The following is a 27,211-nucleotide window of genomic DNA, read 5'->3' on the forward strand; positions in this document are numbered from 1 at the left end:
ATTGACGCAGGTCTTTTTTTGTTTGCCTCTTTTTTTCCTCTATGAATTTGCTGTGAAAGTTCATTCAGATATTGGAGTAAAGGCCAAAAGGCCAGCGTACCAAATGCTTAACGATAGAGACAGAAAGAGAAAAGACAAGCAAAACCGTGTAGCATCAGATGAGAAGAATCAATGACAGCGTGAAGAAGGGGACAAGAACGATTTTGATGGTCAATTAATCAATACTCGTCCCATTTTAATTGGTGAACACAAATTCGAATCATACTAACTTGATTAGTAACAGGTGGAACCCAGATTAGCAAGTCTATGAAAATTAAGGTGTGCCCATTTTAACACGCAGAAATGCTTACGGAACAACACCAAAGACCGCCAGATATCGAAGACTTGGTGCAAAAAAAATTCCAACTAGACTATTCCAACTGGCTGTTGTCTAAAGAAGATAAATTCTGTTGACGGAGCTTCTTATAAATATCAACATCTCCAGGATAGAGTTGCTCACAAAAATTTTAGTAGAAGAATATATACTTCTAGATTTTGAAGGAAAGATGGGTTGGTTGTGCCTCCTCTTCCTGCTCTTTACTGCTTGTCAATTCAACTCTACTTGCTCATCATCATCTAACTCTTCCTCTTCTCTTTCTTCAGGGCATTTATGCCATCCCGATGACAGCTCTGCTTTGCTCCAATTCAAGAACTCCTTTTCTATTGATACCTCTTCTGATTGGACAATTTCTTCTTGGCAGAAAGCCAAGGATTGTTGTGCATGGAGTGGAGTCACTTGTGAAAAGCTGACAGGTCATGTGATCGGTCTCGAACTTGGCTTCCTTCGAGGCAAGATCCATTCCAATAGCAGCTTATTCTTTCTTCACCATCTCAAGAGGCTAGCCCTCATGGAAAATGATTTTGAAGGTTCCCCTATTTCATCCAAGTTTGGTGGATTTGTAAATATGACTCACCTTGACCTCTCTTTCTCCAATTTCAGTGGCCCAATCCCTTTCCAGATCTCCCTCCTTTCCAACATGGTTTCACTCAATCTCAGACAAGACGCAGAGACAGTTGCGACTCTGAGTCTGGATACACTTAGCTTGAACAGAATTGTTCAAAACTTAACCAATCTTAGGGAGCTTCAACTGTTCGGAGTTGACATGTCTTTAGTTATACCTGACTCCTTCAAAAATTTGTCCTCTTCTTTGACAACTCTTGTCCTCTTTGATTCCCAATTGCAAGGCAAATTCCCAGAAAGCGTTTTCCGCCTACCAAACCTTCGAGTACTAAACTTAGACTTCAACAAAAACCTCACAGGTTCTCTCCCCAATTCTAATTGGAGCAGTCCACTCGAAACCTTGGGCCTCTCTTATACTAGAATCTTAGTAGATTGGCATCATCTCACCAGATCTTTAAAGTCGTTACGAGATTTGTCTCTCTCAAATTGCACTTTTATAGGATCATATCTTGCATCGCTTGGTAATCTCACACAAATCACGTCGTTGGACCTCTCGCAAAACGGTTTTGGTGGCCAAATTCCATGGTCGCTTCTGAACCTTGAGAGACTCACTACTTTGGATCTTAGTGGCAACAATTATGTGGGTCAGATTCCAGAAGTTGAGAGCAACTCGACAGGGATCGCTTCTTTATATGATTTTTCAAAAGGACAACTGGTGGGTCCTATTCCTCGACACTTATCTTACCTTTCTTTATCAGAAAACTCAATCAACGGAACAATACCATCTTGGTTAGGTAGCTTGCCATCATTGGATCAGTTACACCTTGGAAGTAACCAACTTGGCGGTAATATCGTTGACTTCCAATCTCGTTCTTTGTCATTCCTTGATTTAGGCGCTAACAAGCTGGATGGGCTTATTCCAAGATCAATCTATGAACTCGTGAACCTTGGATGGCTTGATTTATCATCCAATAACTTGGGTGGAAATTTGGAGTTTGAAAAGTTTTCCAAACTTCAAATTCTCGGTGGGCTTAATCTTTCCTTCAATCATTTATCCTTGAGCTTCAACCATTTGAGTAACAACACCTGGCCTCAACTTTTGTTACTAGATTTGTCATCTTGTAACATAAGTGAGTTCCCATACTTTCTTAGAGCCTCACAAGATTTGGACATGTTATACCTTTCCCACAACCGAATCCAAGCCGACATTCCCAAATGGTGGTTAGATTTGGGGAAAGATTCATTGAGGTATTTAGATCTTTCTCACAACTCTTTGACTGGCACTGTAGGACAGCTTCGGTGGAAAAGACTCCAGTATCTTGACCTTCGCAACAATTCGCTCCAAGGAGACCTTCCGATTCCACCACCTTCCACATATTACTTTTTCATATCAAACAATCAATTCACTGGAGAGATGCCTCCAACGATCTGCAGCCTGAGTATTCTTCGAATCCTTGATTTGTCCAATAATAAATTGAGTGGCAAAATTCATCAATGCATAGGGAACTTCAGCCAAAGCCTCTCTGTTTTGGATCTACGGAATAATAAATTTCATGGTGTGATTCCTGGGACATTTTCTAAGGGAAATGTTTTGAGAAATCTTAATCTTAATGGAAATCAGTTGGAAGGGTCATTGCCACGAACTTTGCTCACATGTACAGAGTTGGAAGTTCTAGACCTTGGAAACAACAGAATTCAAGACACATTCCCAAATTGGCTGGAATTTCTTCCGAAGTTGCAGGTTCTTATCTTGAGGTCTAACAAACTCTATGGTGAAATAGGCATTCCAGAAACTAAGTTTCCATTCCAAAAATTGCGTATCATGGACCTCTCCTACAATCGGTTTAGCGGTCTCTTGCCAACAAAATATTTTGAACATTTGACGGCCATGATAAACTTGCAAGAACATGAACTGAAATATATGGGAGAGGGCTACTATCAGGATACTGTGATAGTGACAATTAAAGGCTTTGAAATTGAAATGGTGAAGATTCAAACTTTCTTCACAACTATTGATTTCTCAAACAACACTTTCAGAGGAGCGATTTCAAACGTAATCGGTAAGCTTAAATCATTGAAGGGGCTTAACTTTTCTTATAATGAGCTTACAGGTACAATTCCATCATCATTTGGCGATATGAGCAATCTTGAATGGTTAGATCTCTCTTCAAACAGACTTGTTGGTGCTATTCCGGAGAAATTGGTAAATTTGACGTCACTATCAAAGTTTAACGTTTCAAAAAATCGACTTGTAGGACCCATACCTCATGGCAAGCAATTTGATACATTTGAAAATGATTCATATAGTGGAAATACAGGATTGTGTGGATTGCCACTTTCTAAAACATGTGGTGCACATCAATCACCGCCATCGTCATTCCAACAAGAGGATGATTTGGAGCATGGGAATGGTTTTGATTGGAAGGTAGTGTTGATGGGGTATGCATCTGGGGTGGTAATTGGAATATCTGTGGGATATCTTGTACTCCCTAATGGAACACCAGATTGGCTTGTTAAAGTAGTAGGAAGAAAGCAACGTCGTAGAACTGTGGAAATCACACAGCGACGTGCTTAAAGAAACCGTTCCAAAAGTTTATGTATTTTCATATTGTATATCATTTCTTATGAATATTGTATTATGTTAAAGCGCCAATAAATATGCATGAATTCGAAAAGAGGATCCTCTTTACTTTGTTAAAGTAGAGTAATTGCTCGTACATCTTGTAATTTGTCAAACACAACTGACAAATCAATTCAATCAGTACCCGCAATTTGCCTCAACTATGTTTTATACTCCTATAAATCTTCTCATTCCAAAAAATACAAGGAAATGAAAAGAATTAAATCACTAAATAGCATGCACAATTAAGTAGTATTTGCCCACAAAACTTAGGGTACAATACGAATCAATTTAAAAATTGACTATGACCATATAATTGACAATTCATTAATCAATTATGTAAGCAACTTCCACTTTGTCAAAAATTTATACATTTCTATCCTCCATTTGGTTTTAAGTTTCTCAAAAGCAGAATTCGAAAAAATCATCCAATTTTGATCCTTTTGATGACAGGATGTTTTCTATCATATCAGCAAATGATCATGCTTTCACTCGTCTGTACAAGGATATAAGCAGAGCTAGCCAGGTCGTACAAAAAGCCATGTGTCTCTCTTCAAAAGCTCTTCTCTTACTTACACCAATACAATATTTGGTTATCTTTTTCCTTTCCTTTTGGTTCTCTGGTTTTTTTTGTGCTAATAATGCAGCCAAAATATTACCCTGAACATTACAAACACTTCAAGCAACTCAACTGCAAAAGAGATTCTTGCTTCTGCTCAGAAGAATGATTAATCTGAATCCACTATCTGTACAATTCTACCTGCAAAATGATAAAGGTATGTTAAATGTTTTCAGCCAATTTTTTCTTCAATTTTTTTTTTTGCTTGGTATGAAAATGTCTTTAGCTAGTTAATGGAAACAGTGTCTACTGTACTGTATAAACATCTTAAAGGAGAACCAAATGTGCCTTCTTTTCTGTTTTTAACTTTCGAAAAAGCGTCTTTGCGGATCACTTTCTACATTAGTACATGGTTACATGCAAAGAAAGAATCCGTAAAGATGTTTCAACTATCCCAGTATTAATTGACAAGCTTTTAACCCCTATTTGAATAGCGGCAAGCCAACCACTAAATGTGCAAGCAATTCTATGCATTATGCCATAGCACTAATTAAGCAGTCATTCTTTAATGAGAATATATCCTTCGGGCATGGCTTATTTGATTCAATTCACAAGAGAAGCTGTTTTAGAAGACATAAAAACTCTTTGTAATCTTCGCTTTAGTGGGATATATCTTGCTTGCTTAGCTAGTATTTTTTTTTTCTTTTCTTTTTCTGCTTAGATTGAAAAACTCTGGTTCTTTTTGTCAAGTTAATCGATATTCTTCTTCTTCTTCTTTTTATTGCAGGTGGATTTCCTAAGATACTGTTTTTGGGGCGGAACTAGGCTAATGGCTACAGCGGGCTGTAGCCTAGGGAGGTTTTTGGGGATAAAAAAAATATTGAAACCTATATATTTGACTTGTTTTAAATATAGCCAAGTATGTATTAACCAATTAAGGTATAAAAAAAGTCCAATTCTTTATGAATTTAGTTGCAAGGCATCAATAAAAATATACATAAACATATTTTCATTTTAATATTATGTGTTTTATGATTGCATTTAATTTGTATTTGTTTTACGCTAAAGCTTATGGCACTACTACAAAATAACCCTTGCACGACGAAAAATTATTCGTCGCGCAAACACACTTTGCGCGACGAAACTCAAAACTTTGTTGCGAAAAACCTTGCGATCATATTTTGCGCGACGAAATTCTCTTCGTCGCGCAAAGTCACTTATGGGACAAACTTTGCGAGACAACAATACGTCGTCGCTCAAAGTCTTGCGCGACCAAATTTTGCGCGACGAAAAAATTGTCGCTCTAAGTAACTTTGCGACGAAAAACAATTCGTCACGCAAAGCTACTTTATGCTGACGAAACAATTAAATTCGTCGCGCAAAGTCCTTATAAAAATAAATAAAATAAAAATTTATTTTTTAAAATATTTGTTAGAAAAATATATTATTGTTGTTTGGATTGGGTTTTTATTAGAAAATATATTTTTAAAATTGACGATCGAATTAGTTCATTGTATTCATATAGGGTCAAAGAGTGTAGCTATAAAAAATCATCAAAATCGGAGTTAAAATAACTGTTAAATCGTGATTTTTCATTTATAACCGTCGAAAAGTTTTGTCTCATTACTTGATCTCTGAATGTTTATTTTTTCCGATTTTTGGCGTATATGATCTCGAAGTATAAACAAACAAGTTTGACGGTTGGATCGTTCAAACTAGTTTCGTAGAATGCGTATGCCATCAAAACAATATATTCACTAACAATTAAGAGTTTATTTATACTTTTGTTAAATATAACATAAGATTTTGTGGTATCCACTAGTGTAAATATTTTAAATTGAAGATCAAATTCAGTCATTGTATTCTTAAAGGAGTGTAGCGGTAAAAAATCATCAAAATCGGAGTTAAAATAACCGTTGAATCATGATTTTTCATTTATAAGCGTCGAAAAGTTTGGTCCCGTTACTTGATCTCTGAATGTTTATTTTTTGCGATTTTTGCCGTATATGATCTTGAAGTATAAACAAACAAGTTTGACGGTTGGATCGTTCAAAATAGTTTCGTAGAATGCATATGCCATCAAAACAATATATTCACTAACAATTAAGAGTTTATTTATACTTTTGTTAAATATAACATAAGATTTTGTGGTATCCATTAGTGTAAATATTTTAAATTGAAGATCAAATTCAGTCATTGTATTCATATAGGGTAAAGGAGTGTAGCGGTAAAAAATCATCAAAATCAGAGTTAAAATAACCGTTGAATCAAGATTTTTCATTTATAACCGTCGAAAAGTTTTGTCCTGTTACTTGATCTCTGAATGTTTATTTTTTGCGATTTTTGGCGTATATGATCTCGAAGTATCAACAAATAAGTTTGACGGTTGGATCGTTGAAACTAGTTTTGTTGAATGCGTATGCCATCAAAACAATATATTCACTAACAATTAAGAGTTTATTTATACTTTTGTTAAATATAACATAAGATTTTGTGGTATCCACTAGTGTAAATATTTTAAATTGACGATCGAATTAGTTCATTGTATTCATATAGGGTCAAGGAGTGTAGCTGTACAAAATTATCAAAATCGGAGTTAAAATAACCGTTAAATCGTGATTTTTCATTAAGAACCGTTGAAATTTTTTGTCCCGTTACTAGGTCTCCGAATGTTTGTTTTTTACGATTTTTGGGGTATACGATCTTGAAGTATATACAAACAAGTCTGACGGTTGGATCGTTGAATGGTGTGTGTATATATATATATATATATTTATTTATTTACTTATTAAGTAGCTTTAAATTTATTTATTTTGTACGTATAACACTTAAGAAATTGGTATATACATTTATTAAGTAGCTTTAACCTTATTTATATTTTAAATCGTAAAAAAAATAATTTTATTATTCATAACAATTATTTTTATAAATATCGTGCTACGAACCAATTTTTCGTCTCTCAAAAGTTTGCGCGACCAACAATTCGTCGTGCAAAACTCTAAAAATTTGGGCGGGTACCAAATGGGATGCGGGATGAAAAAAAAAATTTAGACTTTGCGACCAATATATATTTTCGTCGCGCAAAAATTTGAGGGTACCAAAATGGGACGTAGGAATTTTTTTATATAATTTTTTTAGACTTTGCACGACCAATATGTATTTTTCGTCGCGCAAAAATTTCAAAATTTGGGCGGATACCAAAAATGGGAGGAGGGATTTTTTTTTGGGAGTTTCACTAAAACATCCAAAATGGAGGTTGAAATTATAAAAAAACCCAACACCCAAAACACTTTATAAACACACCCAAAACCCATCATTATACACACTTAAAACCCATTTATAAACACACCCAAAAAGTTGACTTTGGGGTTGATTTTGGGTGTGTTTCTATGTTTAAATAGTGCTTGAGTTTTTTTATAAATACATGCCTAGGATTGGGTTTTTTTATAAATTTGTATTTTTTTTTTTTTGACTTTGTACGACCAATATACTAATATTCGTCGCGCAAAAATTTCAAAATTTGGGCAGGTACCAAAAATGGGAGGCGGATTTTTTTTTGACTTTGCGCGACCAATATACTAATATTCGTCGCGCAAAACTTTGCACGACCAATACTCCAATATTTTTCGTCGCAAAACTTTGCGCGACCAACAATGTCGTTCGTCGCGCAAAGTGATACGGTTTTTAAAATGAAAATAACTCCTCCACCATTTTCTCAATGTCTTTCTCTACTCTTTCCTCTCCTCTCTCTTTCCCTCTCCCCAGATCCCACCATTTCTCTCACACGCACTCCTCTCACTTAATCTCTCATCATCTCTCTCTTCACTATCTCTCACTGTCACTCACTCTCTCATCTCTCTATCACTATCTTCTCTAATTCTCTCACACTCATTTCTCCCTCTCATTCTCACTCACTCTCAATCTTGCCAAAAGGTAGATTCTCTCCAAATTTTAATTTTTTTTAATTAATATGTATTTTTGGAGTTAGTTTTGAGTTTGTGTGGGGTTTGGGGTTGAGTAAAGGGGAGGGATTGGAGTTTGGGTTGGATTTGTGGTATAACAATTTTAGGGGAGATTATCCCTTTTTTTTTATTGTACTTTGTTAATTTATATGTACATTTTGAATATTGTATATATATATATATTTATTGGATAATTTGATCACTATTTTTCATATGTAATTTTATTTTGAATATGTCAATTTAAATTAAAGTAATTAAATTAAATTTAAAAAGTAAACATTTGAATAAATTAATATAATTAAATTAATATCAATTTAAATTAAAGTAACGAAAAAAATCATACAATTAAATTAAATTTAAAAATTAAAAATTCGAAATAATTAATATAATTAAATTAATATTAAAGAAATAATAAAACAAAAATTCAAAAACCAAAATATTTCGTCGCGCAAATATTTGCGCGACATTAATATTCGTCGTGCAAAACTCTAAAAATTTGGTGGTACCAAAAATAGGACGCGGAATTTTTTAAAAAATTTTTTCGCGCAAAGTTTTGTGCGACCAATATTTTTCGTCACAAAGTCGCTTATGCGTGACCAATATTTTCGTCGCTCAAAGAGACTTTGCGCGACCAATATGTTTCGTCGTAAAGTCACTTTGCACGACCATTATTTTTTCGCAGTAAAGAGAATGAAAAATTTCGTCGCGCAAAGTCTTTCTCCACGATCTTTGCGACGGAATCTAACGAAGTTTCACGCACTAAAATTTGTGCGACTATAATGTATTTTGCGCGACGAAATTCTCTTCGTCGCGCAAAGTGAAAAATGTAGTAGTGTGGGAAATTTGTATTTAGCCTTGCACTCGAGGAACTAGTGTGGTTTATATAATTTAATGTATACTTTTATCTTTAGAAAGACAATAGAAATTGTAAGTACAAAAGAAAATTATTATTAGATTTTTAAGCTAATAACTTTAGTTAGCCCCTCGTTTATAAATTCCTGGTTATGCCCTTGCGGCCAAGAGAAATGAAACATTAACAATGGCATTTGCAGCACATTTTTAGAGACTAGATGAAGAGGAATTTATCTTCTCCCTAGAGAGGACTTTAGAGAGAACTTTAGAAAGAGAGGCTTCCTAAGAGAACCTTAGAAAGAGATGCTCCCTCTTCTCTCCAGATTTTCTCTCCTTCCCATCTTCCTCTTCTAAGCTTCTGTTATAGGACCCGCCTTGAATTCCTCGAAATCTGTGATGGATCCTGTGGTTTCCGACATCCAACCGATGCTGAGCCCACTTATTAATTTCAAACATCCTCTTTCCCTAAAACAAAGGAAAAGAGGACCGAGACTTCTAACGAAATTTCAGTAGAGTCTCCCCTGAAAAACAGATTTAACTAAATTTTTCAACATGTCAAAACACAGTTTAAAATTCCCAAACTTCAACATGCACAGTCTACCTTCCAAGCACAGTCATAAGTAGTTGTAAAGACTCAATCCACAATCATTCATCAATCTAAAACAGGTTTCAGCCTCGTCACAACCACAAACACATTTTAACCACATCCCTTTAGTAAAAATTGGAATATAAACAGGCATTGAATCTTGCCTAAGTTTCAATCAGGCTTCAGGTCATCAACAAATTCAGAACCAAACTTAACAAATCTAATAAATAGGATTTGATCCCAATGACCAAATTAAAGCCCAAAAATATGGTTTATCTTGCGGTTGCACCTAGGTGAGACCTCAGGCTACCTACGTACCCTCACTGAGAGATTGCCACACATAGTTCTTCAATCAATAGTCACGAACCAGATGACATACAATTATTTTCAGTAATACCAACAAGTTACACTACTACAAAAAGTGAAAAAGACGACCAGAAAAAGACGACGGTAGAAGAAAAAACCGTCGTTGTATTTAAAAAGACGACTGTAACAAAAAAACGGTCATGGATAAGTGACTTAAACAACTAAAAAACGGAGGTACTGTTGAATATTTTTTTATAACGACGCACACAAATAAAAAAACGTTGTCTTATTAAAAGGTTTTCTTGAGTTAAAATCGACCAAAAACAACGACAGCAGGTATGACAAGCGTCGTCTTTTAAAAATCAAGTGTCCTTTCAAAGACGGGTGAAAATTTGAAAATTTGTCGAGCGCGAATTCACTTAAGCGGCCATTTTTTAGCGTGTTTTAAAAGACGACGCTTTTTAAAAAAAGATCATCATCTTTACATATAATAGATGACCCTTTTTAAAAAAAAGGGTCATCTTTACATAAAATAGACGACCCTTTTTGAAAAAAATCGTCGTCTTTACTTCATAAAACAGTGGAAGCATAAGGGACGTTGTGGGAATCTGCAATTTTGTCGTCCGAGCTCTGATTGAGGTCCATGATACCTTTCTGAAAAGGGAATTAAGCCAGGAATCTTTTTGTCTTTACCTATAATAGACGACTCTTTAAAAAAAAAAAAAAAACCGTTGTCTTTACTTTCAACTCTTTAAATGCATTTTTGGAAGGCTAAACGACCTCAAATGACCAAAAACTGCCATATATCAGTGCAAAGCACTGAGTCTTTCATTCCCTTTTTAGAAAGGTATCATAGACCTCAATCAGAGCTCGGACGACAAAATTGCAAATTCCCGCTACGTCCCTTTTGCTTCCACTGTTTTATGAAGTAAAGACGACGGTTTTTTTTTAAAAGGTCGTCTATTTTATGTAAAGATGACCTTTTTTAAAAAAAGGGTCGTCTATTATATGTAAAGATGACGATCTTTTTTTAAAAAGCGTCGTCTTTTAAAACACGCTAAAAAATAGCCGTTTAAGTGAATTCACGCTCGACAAATTTTCAAATTTTCACCCGTCTTTGAAAACCTTATCTCTCATTAACAAGCATCGTCTTTTAAAACACGCTAAACAAAAGCTACTTAAGTGAATTCGCGCTCGACAAATTTTCAAATTTTCCCCCTTCTCTGAAAACCTTATCTCTCCCTCCTTGAAACCCTCCTGCACACTCTAAAACACCCTCATGAAACTCTCTAAAATACCCTTCTATATCTTGCTAGTGAATTCTGGATTAGTCTCTTTGCGTTTCTAGTATGTTCTTTGTCTCCCTAATTTCAGATTTTGTCTCTCTTGATTTGTCTGGTTTGTTTACATATTTTTTTATATTTCTGGTTTCTTTTTAGATTTTCTGATTTGGTTATCAGGAGATGATGAGGAAGCTTGCAAATTTATAACTTTTTATTTTGCAGGTTTTCTATGTGAGCCGTATGTTTTTTTGTTGTTGAAAATTTGTTACCTTCTCTTTTCACCATCATTTTATTTATATATTTTTCCTTTTGCAGGTTCTCGATGATCTTTTTTATGCTTATTTTATAAGTTTTCAATGGAAATATGGACCAATGGTAAAATTTCTCTTCCACCTAATTTTTTATGTTTATAATCTTAACTTTTTTTCTCTCTTTGTCATTTTGATTTATTTACAGGGATGATGGAGGAGACTTCAGTTGTGCATCATTTGTATGTTTGGATGAGGAATGCTTGGATTAGGAGTACTTAGGTCTTGTTAGGAATTATGTTTGTTGTAGAATAAAGATTGGTTAACTATGTAATAACTATTGAATCTTCAAGTTTTATGAAAGAAACTATATTTGATAAAGCATTATGGTTGGTTTTCTAGTTAAAATCGTTGTATAGCATCATAGGAAATCAAAAAGAACTAAAATGTAGCAGTTTGGAAACTTAATAGACGACGGTTTTTATAATAAATCATGGTCTTTACAGATAATTAACGACGGTTTTATAAAAAAAGTGTCGTCAGTTATAGGTAAAGATGACCTTTTAAAAAATGGTCGTCTATTGTATGTAAAGATGACGGTTTTTTTTATAAAAAACCATCGTCTTTATAAACAATCCACGATGGTTTTCATAAAAAACCGTTATCTTTACATACAATACACGACGGTTTTATTAAAAAACCGTCATCTTTACATACAATACACGACGGTTTTATTAAAAACAGTCGTCTTTCCTCCTATAATTAAAGATCTTTACCTCTAAACAACGACGATTTTCTTTAAAAACCGTCGTCTTTACTGATAAACAACGACGGTGAAAAGCCGTTGTAGTTTGAAACCCAAATAGACCGCAGTCAATTTCACGACGGTTGGAAAACCTTTTACACGACGGTGGTTTCCCGTCGTCTATTTCGATTTTTGTAGTAGTGTTAACTTTAGAATCACTTTTTTCCTTTAAATAAAATCGAAATATCTCAGCCCATGAACAACAACCCCATTTTTCTGTATTCACTCCGTTCTTAAGACTCATAACTCAACAACCCTTTCCATTTAACAATTCACATATGCTAAGCATAATTTTCTAAACATTACTCTTTTTCCCGATATGGTATAACAATCATTTTTCCTCTCCCCTTACTTTACTACACGCTGGAGAGTCCAACGCAACGCATAGTAAAACAACAGTAACCAAAATGTCCGGATCCTTTACCACATGCCGGAAAATCTAACCCCACATGTGGCCCAATTAAACCATGTCCTACATGCGCAAACTGCTTTATCACAAGCCGAAAAAACCAATGCCACGTGTGATAAAGTACTAACATAACCAAGTAAGCTCACACACCAGAAAATCCAACACCCACGTGTGGCTAGAGCAAACCATGTCCTACGCACGTGGACTGCTTTATCACACGCCGGATAATCCAACCCCACGTGTGATAAAGTACTAACATAACCAAATGTGCCCACGTGTGCGTACAGTAACCCAGGAAAGTATGTATGATGGTAAGGTTCACAACTCATATATAATATAAATATAGTATACCCTCCCTTAATTCAATTTTTCTAAATATTAATTCATAATATAGAAAAATAAACTCTCACAAGCATAAATTCGATAATTAAACCAATATATCAACTTCATAGTCAGAATAATCTAATTTAAATGCATGGTAAACCAATCTTTGAAAATAATGCTTATTCAAAACAAAGTCCACTCACTTCGTAATAATCCTATCTGAAATTAAGTTCTCAATTTCATATTATGCAAATTTAACACATCCCAATAATATCATAGTTAAAACAATAACATTCAGTATACCAAATTCAAACTTAACAGGTATCAGCGTAGACCGAAATCCAAATTTGTATACTCTAATAATAATAACATTAATAATAATAATAATAATGATAGTGATAGTGATAGTAAACCCTGGAAATCCGAGATCACATTCTAGAAGTCGAGACTAGCCCGAGCATCCTCGCACACACCGGCAACTCATCGTACGTGTGGGCGACATTCGTAGCAATTTAGGGAAAGTACATATCCTGATGAAAACTTCCAATTCCCAAAACAAATTGTTTCCATCTAACATAAATATATATATATATATAGTAAAATAACACCCATACTTCCTTGTTGAAAACCATAATTAAGAAAAACACCAAATCTAAATAAGCCCATTCGATTTTATTAATATTCAAAACACTATTCATATACTTATGAAATATACCATCTCTGAAAATCCCTTAAGACAAGATAATAATCCAAAACACCATATCATACACAAAATCACCATAATCCTTTATAAAAAATATTAATAGCACTAACAATAATAGTAATAATAATAAGCATTCCTAAAATTCCCATAATCACGTATCCCATCCTAAAAATTCACTAGTTTGAATTATATTACCCATAACTTTCCACATCCGTTCTCAAATCAATTCCACATACGTATAATATACCATTCAACAACCCAAAATTCATAACCATTATTATTCACTTTCCAAGACAATCTTTTAAAACCCGTATCAATATCCAATGTACCCCTAACCTAAACACATAGGCATTTATTTGATTGTAAACATATAATCGACATTTAATCAGATCCATACTGACACCAAATATAAAGCCATAAGTGAATTATAATAATAATCATTAAAATAAGGGAGCTAATTTTTCCACTCCCCTTTTTTCCACTTACACTCCCTTTCATTTTTTAATACTTTTTAATTAATTTGATTCTTTTTTGTTCTTTTCCTTTCCTATTTTACCCTTGGTGACATGGCAAGTGAGACACCAGATGTGTGAAAGAAATAATAAAAGAATTCTTTAAAAATTGGGTAATTTTCACCTTCCTAACCTTGAATTTTATTGAGTTTCATTGAAGTTTTTTTCCCTCACCGTCACCCACACACCCTAGCCTCTCATGACCGCCATCCTCCCCCACCCCACCCTACCCTATCTTCGCCGCCACCCACCCGCATCTCCTTATCCCTACCGTCTCCACTTTCTCTCTACCTTGGTCTCTCTTCACTTTCTCTCTCTCTCTTCCCCTGTCTCTCTTCGAACAAGCTTCACAGCCCCATCAAGACGTCGAATCGATGGCTTCATCGGATCGCAGGCGCTGGCCAGTTTCCAAACCTAGTTGTTGCGGCAATTTGGGGCTGAAGTGAATTGGGTGGGTGATTGCATAAATTTGGGACTGGAGGGGATTGGGTGGAGTTCGAGTTTTGGGTTCTTATTCAACTGTGTTCAATATCTCATCAGTCTTGTCTTGCAATACTGTCACAACTGTTGAAATTTTGAAATCCGCATAGAGGTATATTGGGAGACAAAACTTCTCAACTTATCGGCTGTGAGATCAAGGCCTTCTACTTTTGTATATGGCATTTGAAGTCATGGGTTGAGATAGGAGCATGACCAGAAAATATGATGCCCAATTAAGAAATGCTTCTCCGCAAAAATCACTTTTGTTAAGTTATTTGATTTCTGGAAATTTGATTGAAGAAGAAGGTTGATTTCTGGATGGTTGGGTGTTTTTTTTCGAGATTTTCTATTTAAACCCCACACTTCTTTTAGTTCACCCCATGTTCTAAGTTCACTCCAACTTTGAATTTAAATTTTCACAATTTCTAAGAAAACCCCACTATCTTCCCAAACTACTTTTAAATACACCCCAAACTGGAAAAAAATAATAATAACTAAAAGAGATTTTCTATTTAAACCCCACAATTTTCTTTGTTCCCAGAAAAAAAAAACACAAACAAATGAAAATCCGAAATTTAATACTTTTTAGAGGAAGAGATCAGCTTTTCCTCTCTCCAAGAACTATAACTGGAATTCTAACACTTGGGTATTGTTGAGAGAGAGAGAGAGAGAGAGTTTGTCAACAAGAAGTTGGAAGGAGGTTTTTAGAACCTAATATGAAGAGTAATGGGATGTGTGGGGTGTGTGTATAGACTTATTAGGGTTAATTATTAAGTTGGATGACTTTTTTTGTCTTTTGACACAATAATAAAACTTACAGTTTAATGATTTAAGTATTGGGGTGAACAAAGAGAAGTGCGGAGTTTAAATAGAAAATCTCTTTTTTTCTGGGTTATTACCTTAGGGATTGGGGGATGGGGTTCGGCTGCATATTTTTTCTTCTTACGGACTTATTTTTATTACTAAATAATATAAATGTAAAGTAATATAAAAGTAAAGTAAAAGGAATTTAATGCAGAATAAGGGTAAAATAGGAATGGGGAAGAACAAAAAAGAACCAAATTGATTAAAAATATTTAAAAAAATAAATGGGAGTGGGGAAATTAGCTCCCTAAAATAAAATGATAGTAATAATAATAATAATAATAATAATATAATAATAATAATAATAATAATAACAATATATAAACGAAAAGTCTTGAGTCACACGGTAAGGGCCAAAATCGAACCGATACCCTGCCTTTATAACCTCATTAACCAAAATTCCCATTACCAAACAAATCAGTTTCCCACCAATATCACTACTACACCCAATGTCACAACATCAAAATAAGTCCAGGTTTTCACGCCATAACCACCATTCAAAATCCCACGTATTTAACATTGCGGAACATTCCACTAATACTATCCGGTACTATAAGGCCACAATCGAAACATACACCGAAGCCCATAATTCCCAAAAACTTAACGTGTATACACAACCTTGGAAAGGTCCTAAAACTATTCTACTATTTTCCCAAAGGGTAAGACGGTCTCAAAAGACCCGTGGTCAACAGTTGGTCAAACTTCTCATTTTTGGTCAACTGGGCCCAAAGGGCCCACGACCTTCGATTTCTGATCCGAAAGTTCCTACGGGTTCAACAAAGTTTACTAAACACGTCCTGCAAATTTGGTCTAGATTGAGTAGTCGGATTGCTCTCGATCGCACGATCAGATGGTCACCATTTTATGCAATCTTTGAATCACTGATTCGGAGTATCCGGGACTCCGATTCCTGATCCGTGAGTTCCTACACAATCCTAGAGGTACCTAAAAAATGGAGTCGATCCAATGGTCTGAACATATCAAACCCGGATATCGCCTAATAGGCATAAATCTGTTCGGTCGTCAAATGATAACCAAGAGCATACCGACGTGCTCAAGACGACATGAGGAACATTTTAGAATGAAATAGGCCACAAAACCATGGCTCACGCACCGGCAGTGCGTGGGTGGCTTAAGAAAATTCCGGCGATCGGAAAATTCTCAAAACAACCATCAATACCTTTACCTACATGATTAGGACAACTAGTAGAGCAACTTTTGTTCTTGGGTCAAGGCCAAAAAGTGGCCGGAAATGGGTGAAATATGTCGGAACCGTCGCCCCAATATGGGTATTTAAATCAATCTTCAAAACTCCAAACTAACCCAAACTAACTACAATAACATGTAGAGCATGATGATTAAGTTCCATACGTCACTTGTTGGATTCCGTGGCCAAAGTTGCCAGAAACAGCATCGAAAATTTCAAATACCACCGACAATTCCAGTTGATCCAGTCCAAAATCCTTGAGTTTTTGAGCTACAAAAAGGTCTGGATTATGTAGGGAACGTCGATACGAAACTTTCGGGACTAATTTCACGAAAATGGTCTCTAGTGGTGAAGAAATCGCACAAAGTTTTGGACTTTTAAGGTGTGACGGAGGGGGAGAGAGAGAGAGAGAGAGAGAGAGAGAGAGAGAGAGAGAGAGAGAGAGAGAGAGAGGAGAAGAAGAAGAAGAAGAAGAAGTAAATAAAAATAAACAGGAAAAAAAAACTTGGGTATTGTAGCATCCTGTACTGTAGCGGTGTTGTTTGCTATAGTAACAAATTTAAAAATTCCCACTGCATCCTTTTCGTTTCTAAACCTTCCCTCCTTTGTTACAACTCGGAATTGAGCGTGCCATATGTCTACGAACTTGTTTCGATGAGCCCGACGCAACGGTTAGCTCAATTTCCCAAATTCTTTCCCAAACAAGAAGTGACGAAAGTTTCCTTCCTCCCAAGGGCAAAATTGTAATTTCACAATTAAATAAATTAAATAGATTAAATATATAGTTAAAATTGGGTCCGAGGTGTCACATTCTGGCTGAGCCGCCACCCTTCGGGGTGGCTTCTCTGCCACCTCTCATGTGGCCTCTCCAATACGACTAGGCACGACGGGATGACACAGGATGGAGGTCATCCCAGTGTCAATCCTGGATAAGGGAATCGGGATGGGATTACACGAGATGGGAGTTTTTGAGAACATGTTCAAACCATACCGGACCCAAATGGGATTGGTATGATTCGGTATCAATGTTGATACAGTAAAAAATCCTGCAAAATTTCAGAAATTTTGCAATTTATATAAATCAAGCCTAATACAAAGTTTACAAACAATCAAGGTTCAAGGGTCTTGTTCAAGACTTGCCAAATTATATGATACATTGAATACATTGGTTTTCACAAATCAAGCTTAATACAACAAAACAAACAATCAATTGTCTTGATTCAAGACCAACCAATAGTTTGATGCATCAATCTTCTTAACTATATATTCTACAAGCAACCATTATTTCCAAGATTCTAAAAGCACCTTCACCTACAATTAGCAATATCATATTCTTCCCTCCATTATTATCTATCACAGCAAACACAGAACCAAGATAATATATGGAGAAGACAGAGTGCTCTGAAGCAGAAAACTTTGGTTCTGTGACCACGAGCCTAGAGCCACAGGCTACTGCCAAGAGGAAGGAAAACAAGAGCAAAAACCAGAGGTTTAGCAATGAGCAAATCAAGTTGTTAGAGTCCATATTTGAAGCGGCTTATGCAGGTACTTTTACGTTTAACTTGTAGTATTTGGTACGGTATGACACCAAACGGATCATAAATCTGGAACCGGTGTCATGCCAAACAATAACGGGACGACACGGTATTATCCCGTTTACACTTCAACACCAAATGGGACGACACGAGATTGGCACATTTTGGTACGATTTCGAGAAGGTTTCGGTATTCCGGTTTTGATGCCCACCCCTATTCTCCACCACCCTCTTGTGTGGCCTCTCTGTCACCCTCAGGTGTGGCTTTTATTTTCCTTTTCTGTCGTTTATTTTGGTGTGCTTTTTCTACTTTGATGGCCCATATCTCCTCAATCTCTTCTCTCCCACCCCCCTTAGCCCATTTCTCTTCCCCTCCCATGAACTCTTTAACCCTAAACCCCTTCCTTTTCCCTAGGATGTGTTTGGTTGTCTCCTGGTTTGTTGCTGCTGTTTATCTCATCCAACCCATCCTTTTATCTGAGCTTTTGCTCTGGAGGAGTGGACTCTGTAGTTTAATGGTCAATGTAGACCAATCCATGGATTGTTTGAGCTTGATGCATGGTGGTGGCTTGCTTCCCCAAATCCACGCTCTTCGGATCTCCTTTGTCGATTCTCATGGACCTTCCTCTACTGGCGACAACGGCAGATCGGGTGGCAACAGTGGCTGCTTAGTTCTTGGGTGTGATTTTAGGGTTTGTGTGTTTCTTAGGGTTTTTTGTTGTGTGGGTCTAAATTATGTGTATTATGGTTAGGCTTTTATTTTGTTTTATTGTTCTGTTTGTTGTATTGGGTTTGTTTGTAACTTTCTAAGGTAATGAAATCTTCATTCCTTCGATTATAAAAAAATAAAATTTTAAAAAATAAAAAATAAAAGGAAGAGGAAGAGGAATTATATTTGCACTCAAGCTGGTCTTTGGAAATCCGTTGAATTTTTATTTTATTTTATAAGAAAATAACACTTGTACTCGTCTGTAAAATTACATCGCTAGACTCTTTTATCATAAAAATTAAAAGTAAATATGTTGGATACCCGAAAATGTACAACCACCAACTCTCCTTTCACCTCTTTGTCTGACTCTCTTAACTCCATGCACCAACGTTGAAAGAGTATAATGGAGTAGCAAATTATCATCTAAAATAATTCTTATGAGAATAATACTTCTACGTTTTGTGTACATTTTTAGTTTGATTTCTTTACTTCGAAAAATTTATGGTTTCACGGCAAATGCAATGAACTAGAACCACGCCCTCAAAAACTTGCGGTCACCTGAGACTCTACATCACGGACTTGTGCGATCATTGACAATTACACAAACTTCAGGTGTCTTTCCGAAATTTATAAAAAGAATTTGGATGTCGAAGAATGTCTTAATAATATAGGTGTCTAGGAACATGTATTTAGCGGTGACAGAAACAGAAATGTAAACTACATCAGAAGTTTAAGACACAATTCTAGACGGAGCATTTGAAATGGCAATCAACAGTAATATATTGACAATAAAGTTTCACCTAAACACTGTTTTCATTGACATTGAGCCCAATTGACTTTCCTTTTGGTTATTGCCTTGTGTGAAATAATCCTAATCAATGTTCCAAATTGATGTCTTTCGTCAACTTCCTTTATATAATGTGAGTGCTAAAAGTCGCCAACATGATTAGAGCTTTTGTCCTCTGGAGATATAGTGCACTGACTTTGAAGAGCTCCTCCCAAAAGCTCAACCCATTAATAATTCAATGTTGTATATTTGTGGCAAAGATGTTGCCTTCAAATATTCTATCAATCTGTGAAGAGTACGTCGCAGAAAGGTTTGATTTCTTGCTAAACATTCTATCTTATGTCACTTCATACGCCAAGAAGAATGTTATTATTTTTACTTTCCTTTTGGCAGCAAAGCTACTAGAATGTTTGATTGAGCAGAGTCCATTTGCAGTCATCAGCGCAGGAATTACTGATTTGACTTTCATTTTAAACAAACAAGTAGTTGATGACGGCACCTACCCTTAAGACCACATTATTAATTCATGCTTAAACCAAAGGCTTTAATTAATATGATATCGTGATTGTGATTTTGTGAGTGTTTATATTCAGTGCTGGAGAAGTTTATCCTTAGATGCACTATCAAAGAGCTCTCGATCTCAATCAAATTTTATTCCTTAGATGAATAGGTCAAGGTTTATTATATATTGGGAATTAATGCTCTAAAATTGCACCCGGCTGAATCGGTGTTCTAAAATAGAACATAAGGCCACTTGAAATGCTTTTTTGGTCATTGGGTTTTACATGAAAATTCAATTTGGTCATTGAGTAAAAAAATAGGCCAAATTGGTCATCGTGTTTTCCAAAGTTCACAATTTATAAACATTTGTTATTTTCAGTTAAGTGCTGTTTTTATTTTTAGTTTTTAAGGAAGCACCTGCATTTTTCTTCCTCTAAAGGCTTAACACATTGGTGGAAATTTTGGAAAGAAGATAACAAAATGTCTATAAATTGTAAACTTTAGAAAACACGGGAACTAATTCGGCTAAAAAAAATTGTTGCAATTCCATGTGCCGTTTTCACACTATTAAAAAGATAAACACATAGTTGTAACTTGTATTATATACAACCGGATGAGGGATGAAGACGAGAAAAATTCATGTCATAAAAAATAGTAATAATGAAGAAAACACATTCCAGTTATATTGCAACAGCATGATGTTCTGCCGACGTGATATATACATTTACAGTTTGAACGGTGTGAAAACATTTAGTCCTCATTCGAAACCGCAGAGAGATCAAACAAATATGAAAGTAGAACGCAGCATTCAGCCCACTTTCCCCAATCAGATGGTCCTTGCTTTCGAAAGGGCCCTTGGTTTCCTTCCCGAGGAGTTTTGCACGTACGTACGCTCATTGTCATATAGTGCACAAAAATCAACGCAAGAGGTAGACAAATCCTTATCTTGACTTAATTTTATCAATACCATAATTATGTCAATCCTGCCAATTGCATGGTCCTCAAAGGCAGGCATCACTTTACCTATTTTGTTTTTGCATGAAATCTGAAACGAACCGCCTTTGCTGTACGAAGTTAATTAATCAGTTGGTTAGCATACTAGTTGAGACTATTAAATAAAATGGTTCGGCAGATAGCACTTCCATCACCGTCAAATTAGTTTTGAGTTTGCACAGAATGATGCGAAAAACACATCGTTGTACGTTTGATTAAAACGAAAAACACATTGTCGTATATAATCGATGATTATGAACACATTGGTACATATAATCGGTGATAGTGAGCGGACGACTTTATTGACTCGTGTGATAAATGGTTATAATCAAGATAAGCAATTATAACGAGTGTTTTAGATTGCAAAAGTATGTATTAGGAAAGATATATGATACAGAAGACAAATTAAGAAGCGCTCCCATCTGTTCTGTCTGTCTATTCCTTCCTTTGCTGGCCTTGATCAACATGATCACACCACACATTTATTTGGGTTTGACTTGTCAAGAACGTGGACAAAAGAAACGGCTTTGCTTGGACATATATGTGCAATTAGTCAAAACATGATATATAAAACAAAATTTTGGTAACCCAATTTCCATTTTGAATAGCAAAGTAAACTCCCAATCATGGCTTCATTAATGGCTTTAACTCCATGCGATTTCAATTTTGAAAATTTTAATCATTTTTAATGAAGCAGATAGTTTTTATTGAGGAAAGTTAGCAATCAAGTTCTATATGACAAAGATTGTTAAGAAAAATAGACACAGTGGTTACAATTTGGATTCGTTGCAAATATTTTAAAAACACAAAAATGCCCTCACACACGGCGGTTGCATAATTTTACCTCTAATTTCATCTTACAAGTAGGACTTGATTGCAAACTAAACTAATTACATGGCTAAAATTGACAAAATCGAAATAACGATGACCAAATTGAAAACATAAGTCGATATAAAAAGACCAATATGCAATTCAGCTTTAATTTGTGTATAGGTATAGTTTCAATAAAATGATAGTGTTTATTCCAACTTGCGGTACCCCGACCCCGATATGAATACCTCCTTCTGCCAACCCTTGTACATACGCACTTCAAAATAAGAATCTCAAGCCCCCCAAAAAAAAAACCTGAATAAATAAATCAATCACATACTCCTTCCTTCACGTTTGGGAGGTGTAAAAGCAGCTCATTTGAGATTGGAAAAGTAACAATTTCCCAGCAACATGTTACCTCGAAAGAATCTTGCAGACATCATTCTCGTAAGTTCCAAGTCAAACAAACATCATTGCTCCCTTGGCCTTTGGTCTTTAATTGTGACCAAAGCATATGACTAATCGAGGCACACAAGTCTATGGAGAAGGATAACCATCGGGGACTCCAAAATTTCAGCATTTTGCAAGACGTTAATGTTGCCTAATTTCCTTAGATGGTCTCTCACGCCAAATGTCAACCATGACCACAAGTAGGTCTTGTAATACAAGAGGATGACCAACAACAACAAGAAGAAATAGGATATGGAATATCTCCTAATATTAAAATAATTTTTTTGGGCAGTAATGTAGTATTGTCAGTGGCAGCAGTGTAATTTATGGAAAGACTGAGGTTTTGAATTAAGCAGCATTGCGGTACCTGCAAGAGTGAGATATTTATTTAGGTAGGAGACAACGTTGTAAAACCATCAAGCTTTGGATCTTCATATGAACTCAGAAGAAGCAAAGGAGAAGACGAAAGCTGAAGGCTGCAATAATCATATACCATTCATATGTCAAAAACCCAACTGGGTTTTCACTGAATTCCTTGTGAGTCTTATTTTCAATCTTTTTGTGTTCTTCAAGTTGGATTTTTTACTATAATGTTTGCTGCACTTGCATATGTTTCTTCAGATTTTGTACGGATGAATGCATTTTGTGGATAACTTGGTGGTAAATGTTGTAGCTTTGAATTAGTTATTTAAAGCATGGATTTTTGTTCTGGGGTAGTAATTTATGGGTTTTTAAAAGGTGGTTTATGGCTTGGCGTTTGAGTTTTGGATTCTTCTTATCTGTTTGTTCGAATAAAGATATGGTGACAGGTGATAGCTTCAGAATTCCAAGTGAAATCCTTGTTGTGTGTTTTAAAATTTCTCTGTTCCCTAAATCTTGAATGCTAAGGTTAAATTCCAAGGTCTAGATTATTTGTTCAAAATAGAAAACGAATTTCAACTCAGAGGGGATAAGTACCCTCACGATTCAGAGAAGAAAGTCATAAAGAGTGGAATCATCAAAAGGCTCTCTCTCTCTCTCTCTCTCTCTCTCTCTCTCTCTCTCTCTCTCTCTCTCTGTGGAGTGGATATAAACTGAGAAAACTGTACAGTTCATTCCTAGATATCTATAAGATTCTCCTCCTTTTCCAATTTACTTGTTTGAAAAGGTCGTATTTCGGCGATCAAATTTTTTACTTTTTCAAGTCTTCATTCATATATGCTTTCCAAATGGCAAGACCAACATTCTCACTCTTTTACTAAAACTCTTCCCAATCTCCGCTCTTCAACATCACTCAATAATAATGGTGCTCTTGATCTTCATTATTTAGCCTTTTTATTGTCTTATTGCATAACTTTTTTTTTTTCTGTCAACTTAACGATGATGATGCACTGCATTTTCTGAGCAATATTTGTGGTATGAAAGCAGTTCTATACTTAATGTAAAAACCGTATCGCAGATAGAAATTATGTTCACAAAATTTAGGTAGAATGTGCTGCTATGATCTCACATGCTTCAATATTTTTCACTACGAGTGTTAAAATATTCTTTTCTTTTTCCATCTTAATAACACTAGTTGTCTTGTTACCTTTCTCTGCAGAACATGTACTCTCTTTAATACACCACCAAATCCAAGCACAGTTTTCTTTGAATTCTCTGAGATGATTATGATGCATCTGCATGATTTGAAGTAGCCAAGGTTCGCTCTATATGACAACAGAGTTTTCAGTTAAATTTGAGAAATTGTGTGCCATAACAATTTATTAGTATATACGTTGGTTGCAATCAGTCAAACGAATTGGCTGAAAATGCAGGAATCACAGAAACATATAATCCCAAATGTTTCTCACGGATGTGGAGAACAGCCTGTGGAAGAACCAGAGTCCTACTCTTGGCCTCCTATCCACAGTGTTGACCACCAAGCATCCTCTGATGAGTTTATACAAGGAACACAGCTTTCAGTTCAACACTTGGCACAGTACTGCACCCATGAATCTTCGTCAGGAACCAGTACTTACCACCCTGTTCACAGTTCTCCATCTAGTATAGGTTTCTCAGCAAATGGAAGTCCAACATCACATCCAGATTTGCAGAACTACCAGTCTTGTGGCTCTCCTGTCAACCAGTCGTGCTTATCAAATGATACGGATGACTTGGGGCACAAAATGAGGGAACTGGAAAGTGTTTTGCTGGGAAATGATTTAGATGCCCTTGATATGTATGCCATCACAGATGAGCTTGGGCCTAACCAGCTTTCTTCAGAAGCAGAGAACCGGGAACAAATGATGGAGATGATCTCCAGAGGTGACTTGAAAGAGGTCCTTTGTGCTTGTGCAAAGGCATTGGCAAATAGTGATATGTCAACAACTGAATTGTTGATTTCAAATTTACGTCAGATGGTGTCAGTTTCAGGTGAGCCAATCCAACGATTAGGAGCTTACATTTTGGAAGGTCTTGTTGCAAGGTTGGCTTCTTCAGGAAGTTCTATCTATGCAGCCCTAAGATGCAAAGAGCCTGCCAGTGCGGAACTCCTCTCATACATGCACATACTTTATGAAATCTGCCCATACTTCAAGTTTGGGTATATGTCAGCCAATGGAGCGATTGCAGAAGCTATGAAGGATGAAAGTAGAGTTCATATAATTGATTTTCAGGTAGCTCAAGGCAGCCAGTGGATTACTTTAATCCAGGCTTTAGCTGCTCGGCCTGGAGGACCCCCACAGATTAGGATCACGGGCATTGATGATTCCACATCATCTTATGCACGGGAAGGGGGACTTGGTCTTGTGGGACAGAGGTTGTCAAGGCTTGCAGAGTCATGTAAGGTACCCTTTGAGTTCCATGCTGCTGGAATTTCTGCTTCTGAGGTTCAGCTTGAGGACATTGAGGTTCGACCAGGAGAGGCAATTGCAGTGAATTTTGCCTTCATGCTGCACCACATGCCGGATGAGAGTGTGAGTTGTCAAAATCATAGGGACCGGCTGTTGAGGCTGGTTAAGAGCTTGTCTCCCAAGGTGGTGACTCTTGTTGAGCAAGAATCGAACACCAATACAGCCCCTTTCCTTCCCCGTTTTGCTGAAACATTGAACTATTTCAGGGCTATCTTTGATTCAATTGATGTGGCTCTGCCAAGGGAGCATAAGGAGCGGATCAATGTTGAGCAGCATTGTCTGGCACGAGAAATTGTTAACATTATAGCTTGTGAAGGGATGGAAAGGGTAGAACGTTACGAGCTTCTCAGTAAGTGGAAGTCAAGATTTATTATGGCTGGCTTTTCACCTTATCCACTTAGCTCCTTAGTAAATGGCACTATCAAGACTCTACTGCAGAGTTATTCTGAAAAGTATACGCTCGAAGAGAGAGATGGAGCTTTATATCTTGGTTGGATGAATCAAGTACTGGTTGCCTCTTGTGCATGGAGATAAAAACACATGAATATATGCGTGTCATGGTCCTATGGAACCCCGAGATAGAACTCTTCCTAAATTAGCTTTACAATGTTGTAAGATTATGCTTCCTCCGTAATAAACTTTTCACTAAACATCTTTAGACCTCCAATCTTAAAATCCCCCATAAAACTATTTTTTATTTATTTAAATTTATGCAAGTCTAATACAAATCTGGTAAGCTAAACTTGATATACTGTTTTGTGCTACATAATGCCTACTGGTGAAAACAAGAGCTGTGCTTACAAGCAACGTATCAGGTGAAGACTATGACAAAACAGGGAAGCTCAGCACAGGGGTTTCCAGTTGAATCAGACTCTTCAGTTTCCATGTCTGTCATATTAACCATGCTCCCTGCAATTGTCCTGCAAACTATTACAGCCCTTTTTATCTTGTTCCTCCTCGTAATGATAATGGTGCTTTCACCGAATTCCTCACTATTTGTACTCAATTGAATCTCATTCTTCAGTCTATATTCTGTGTCAAAAGTTTGATTGAATTATCCTGCAAACTTGACAAGTCTGACCCTTACAAAGCTCAGAGATTTGCTTCGACTCTCCATTGCAACATACGAGCCGCTTCCATGGAGTTACTCACCTGCAGGGCGCTTTTGATCCTACTTGATGGTTTTGAAGGATTCATAACTGCTCCTTGGACAGTCACCTCAAGGATGTTACCTGACGGGTTTCCAACGTCCAGATCTGATTAAAGACAAGAAGAAATTGTACCTTAAGACACTAATTCCAAGCATTGGCAAATACATAGTCGTAGGTGTATAGCTATCTAATCTAGGTAGGACTGCAGTCATATGTAGCTGAAGGCCTCCAAATACTTCAGCATGTCCATAACTTGAAAGATTGCAAAAATTTAACCTTCTTAAGTGCATGCAGAAGTTGACTAGTGTTAAAAACTAAATTCAAAAGCTTTAGAAATTTGAATATGGTACCGAAATACATACATATAAATCAAAATGAGAGCAAAACATTTATTTACCATATAGCTGTGATGTGTATGTAGCTTCTCTGGTATGCCGGTTCCCGAGTCGGAATCTCTCTGCCATGAACAAGTAGTGCAGGAGGTTTACTATCAAATTTTTCCTTTCCTAAAGTAGTGTTGCTTCTTTTGTTACATCTTTCAGCTGGCCGGCCCGTCTGCCTCTTTGTTTCCAGTACACTTCGCATTCTCCTTCAACGATACCCATTGTTGCATGCATTATTTCTGTGTGACTGAGCGAGAGTGTTGCACTATTTTATCCTTGCTCAGTTGCAGATTTTTTAAGTTGAATACGAACAAAATAACCTATAATTATACCTTGTACCATCCTGTTTTATTGTCAGTAAAA

The 27,211-nt window shown here is 36.2% G+C and overlaps 1 protein-coding gene and 1 pseudogene across 4 annotated transcripts; both read left to right on the plus strand.

Annotated features, from left to right (window-relative positions):
- Positions 1-360: 360 nt before the first annotated feature.
- On the plus strand, positions 361-3,615 carry LOC103326645 (receptor-like protein 7). Its single transcript, XM_008228892.3, has one exon. It carries the CDS (start codon positions 546-548, stop codon positions 3,513-3,515), a length of 2,970 nt encoding a protein of 989 aa, XP_008227114.2. The 5' UTR covers positions 361-545; the 3' UTR covers positions 3,516-3,615.
- Positions 3,616-22,821: 19,206 nt separating this feature from the next.
- LOC148918959 (scarecrow-like transcription factor PAT1 pseudogene) lies at positions 22,822-25,981 on the plus strand (annotated as a pseudogene). 3 transcript variants are annotated; one of them, XR_016125258.1, is made up of 3 exons: positions 22,822-22,981; positions 24,024-24,122; positions 24,213-25,981. The product of XR_016125258.1 is annotated as a scarecrow-like transcription factor PAT1 pseudogene, transcript variant X2 (transcript). The 3 variants fall into 3 exon arrangements; XR_016125259.1 differs by having other exon boundaries at positions 24,238-25,981; XR_016125257.1 differs by having other exon boundaries at positions 24,024-25,981.
- The last annotated feature ends 1,230 nt before the right edge of the window (positions 25,982-27,211 follow it).

Source organism: Prunus mume, linkage group LG3, assembly GCF_029339155.1.
Source record: "Prunus mume cultivar Tortuosa linkage group LG3, ASM2933915v1, whole genome shotgun sequence".
Classification (NCBI taxonomy): domain Eukaryota; kingdom Viridiplantae; phylum Streptophyta; class Magnoliopsida; order Rosales; family Rosaceae; genus Prunus; species Prunus mume.

Coding starts and splice junctions, on each gene's coding strand:
- LOC103326645 (XM_008228892.3), top strand. CDS start 546: ATGGGTTGGTTGTGCCTCCTCTTCCTGCTCTTTACTGCTTGTCAATTC.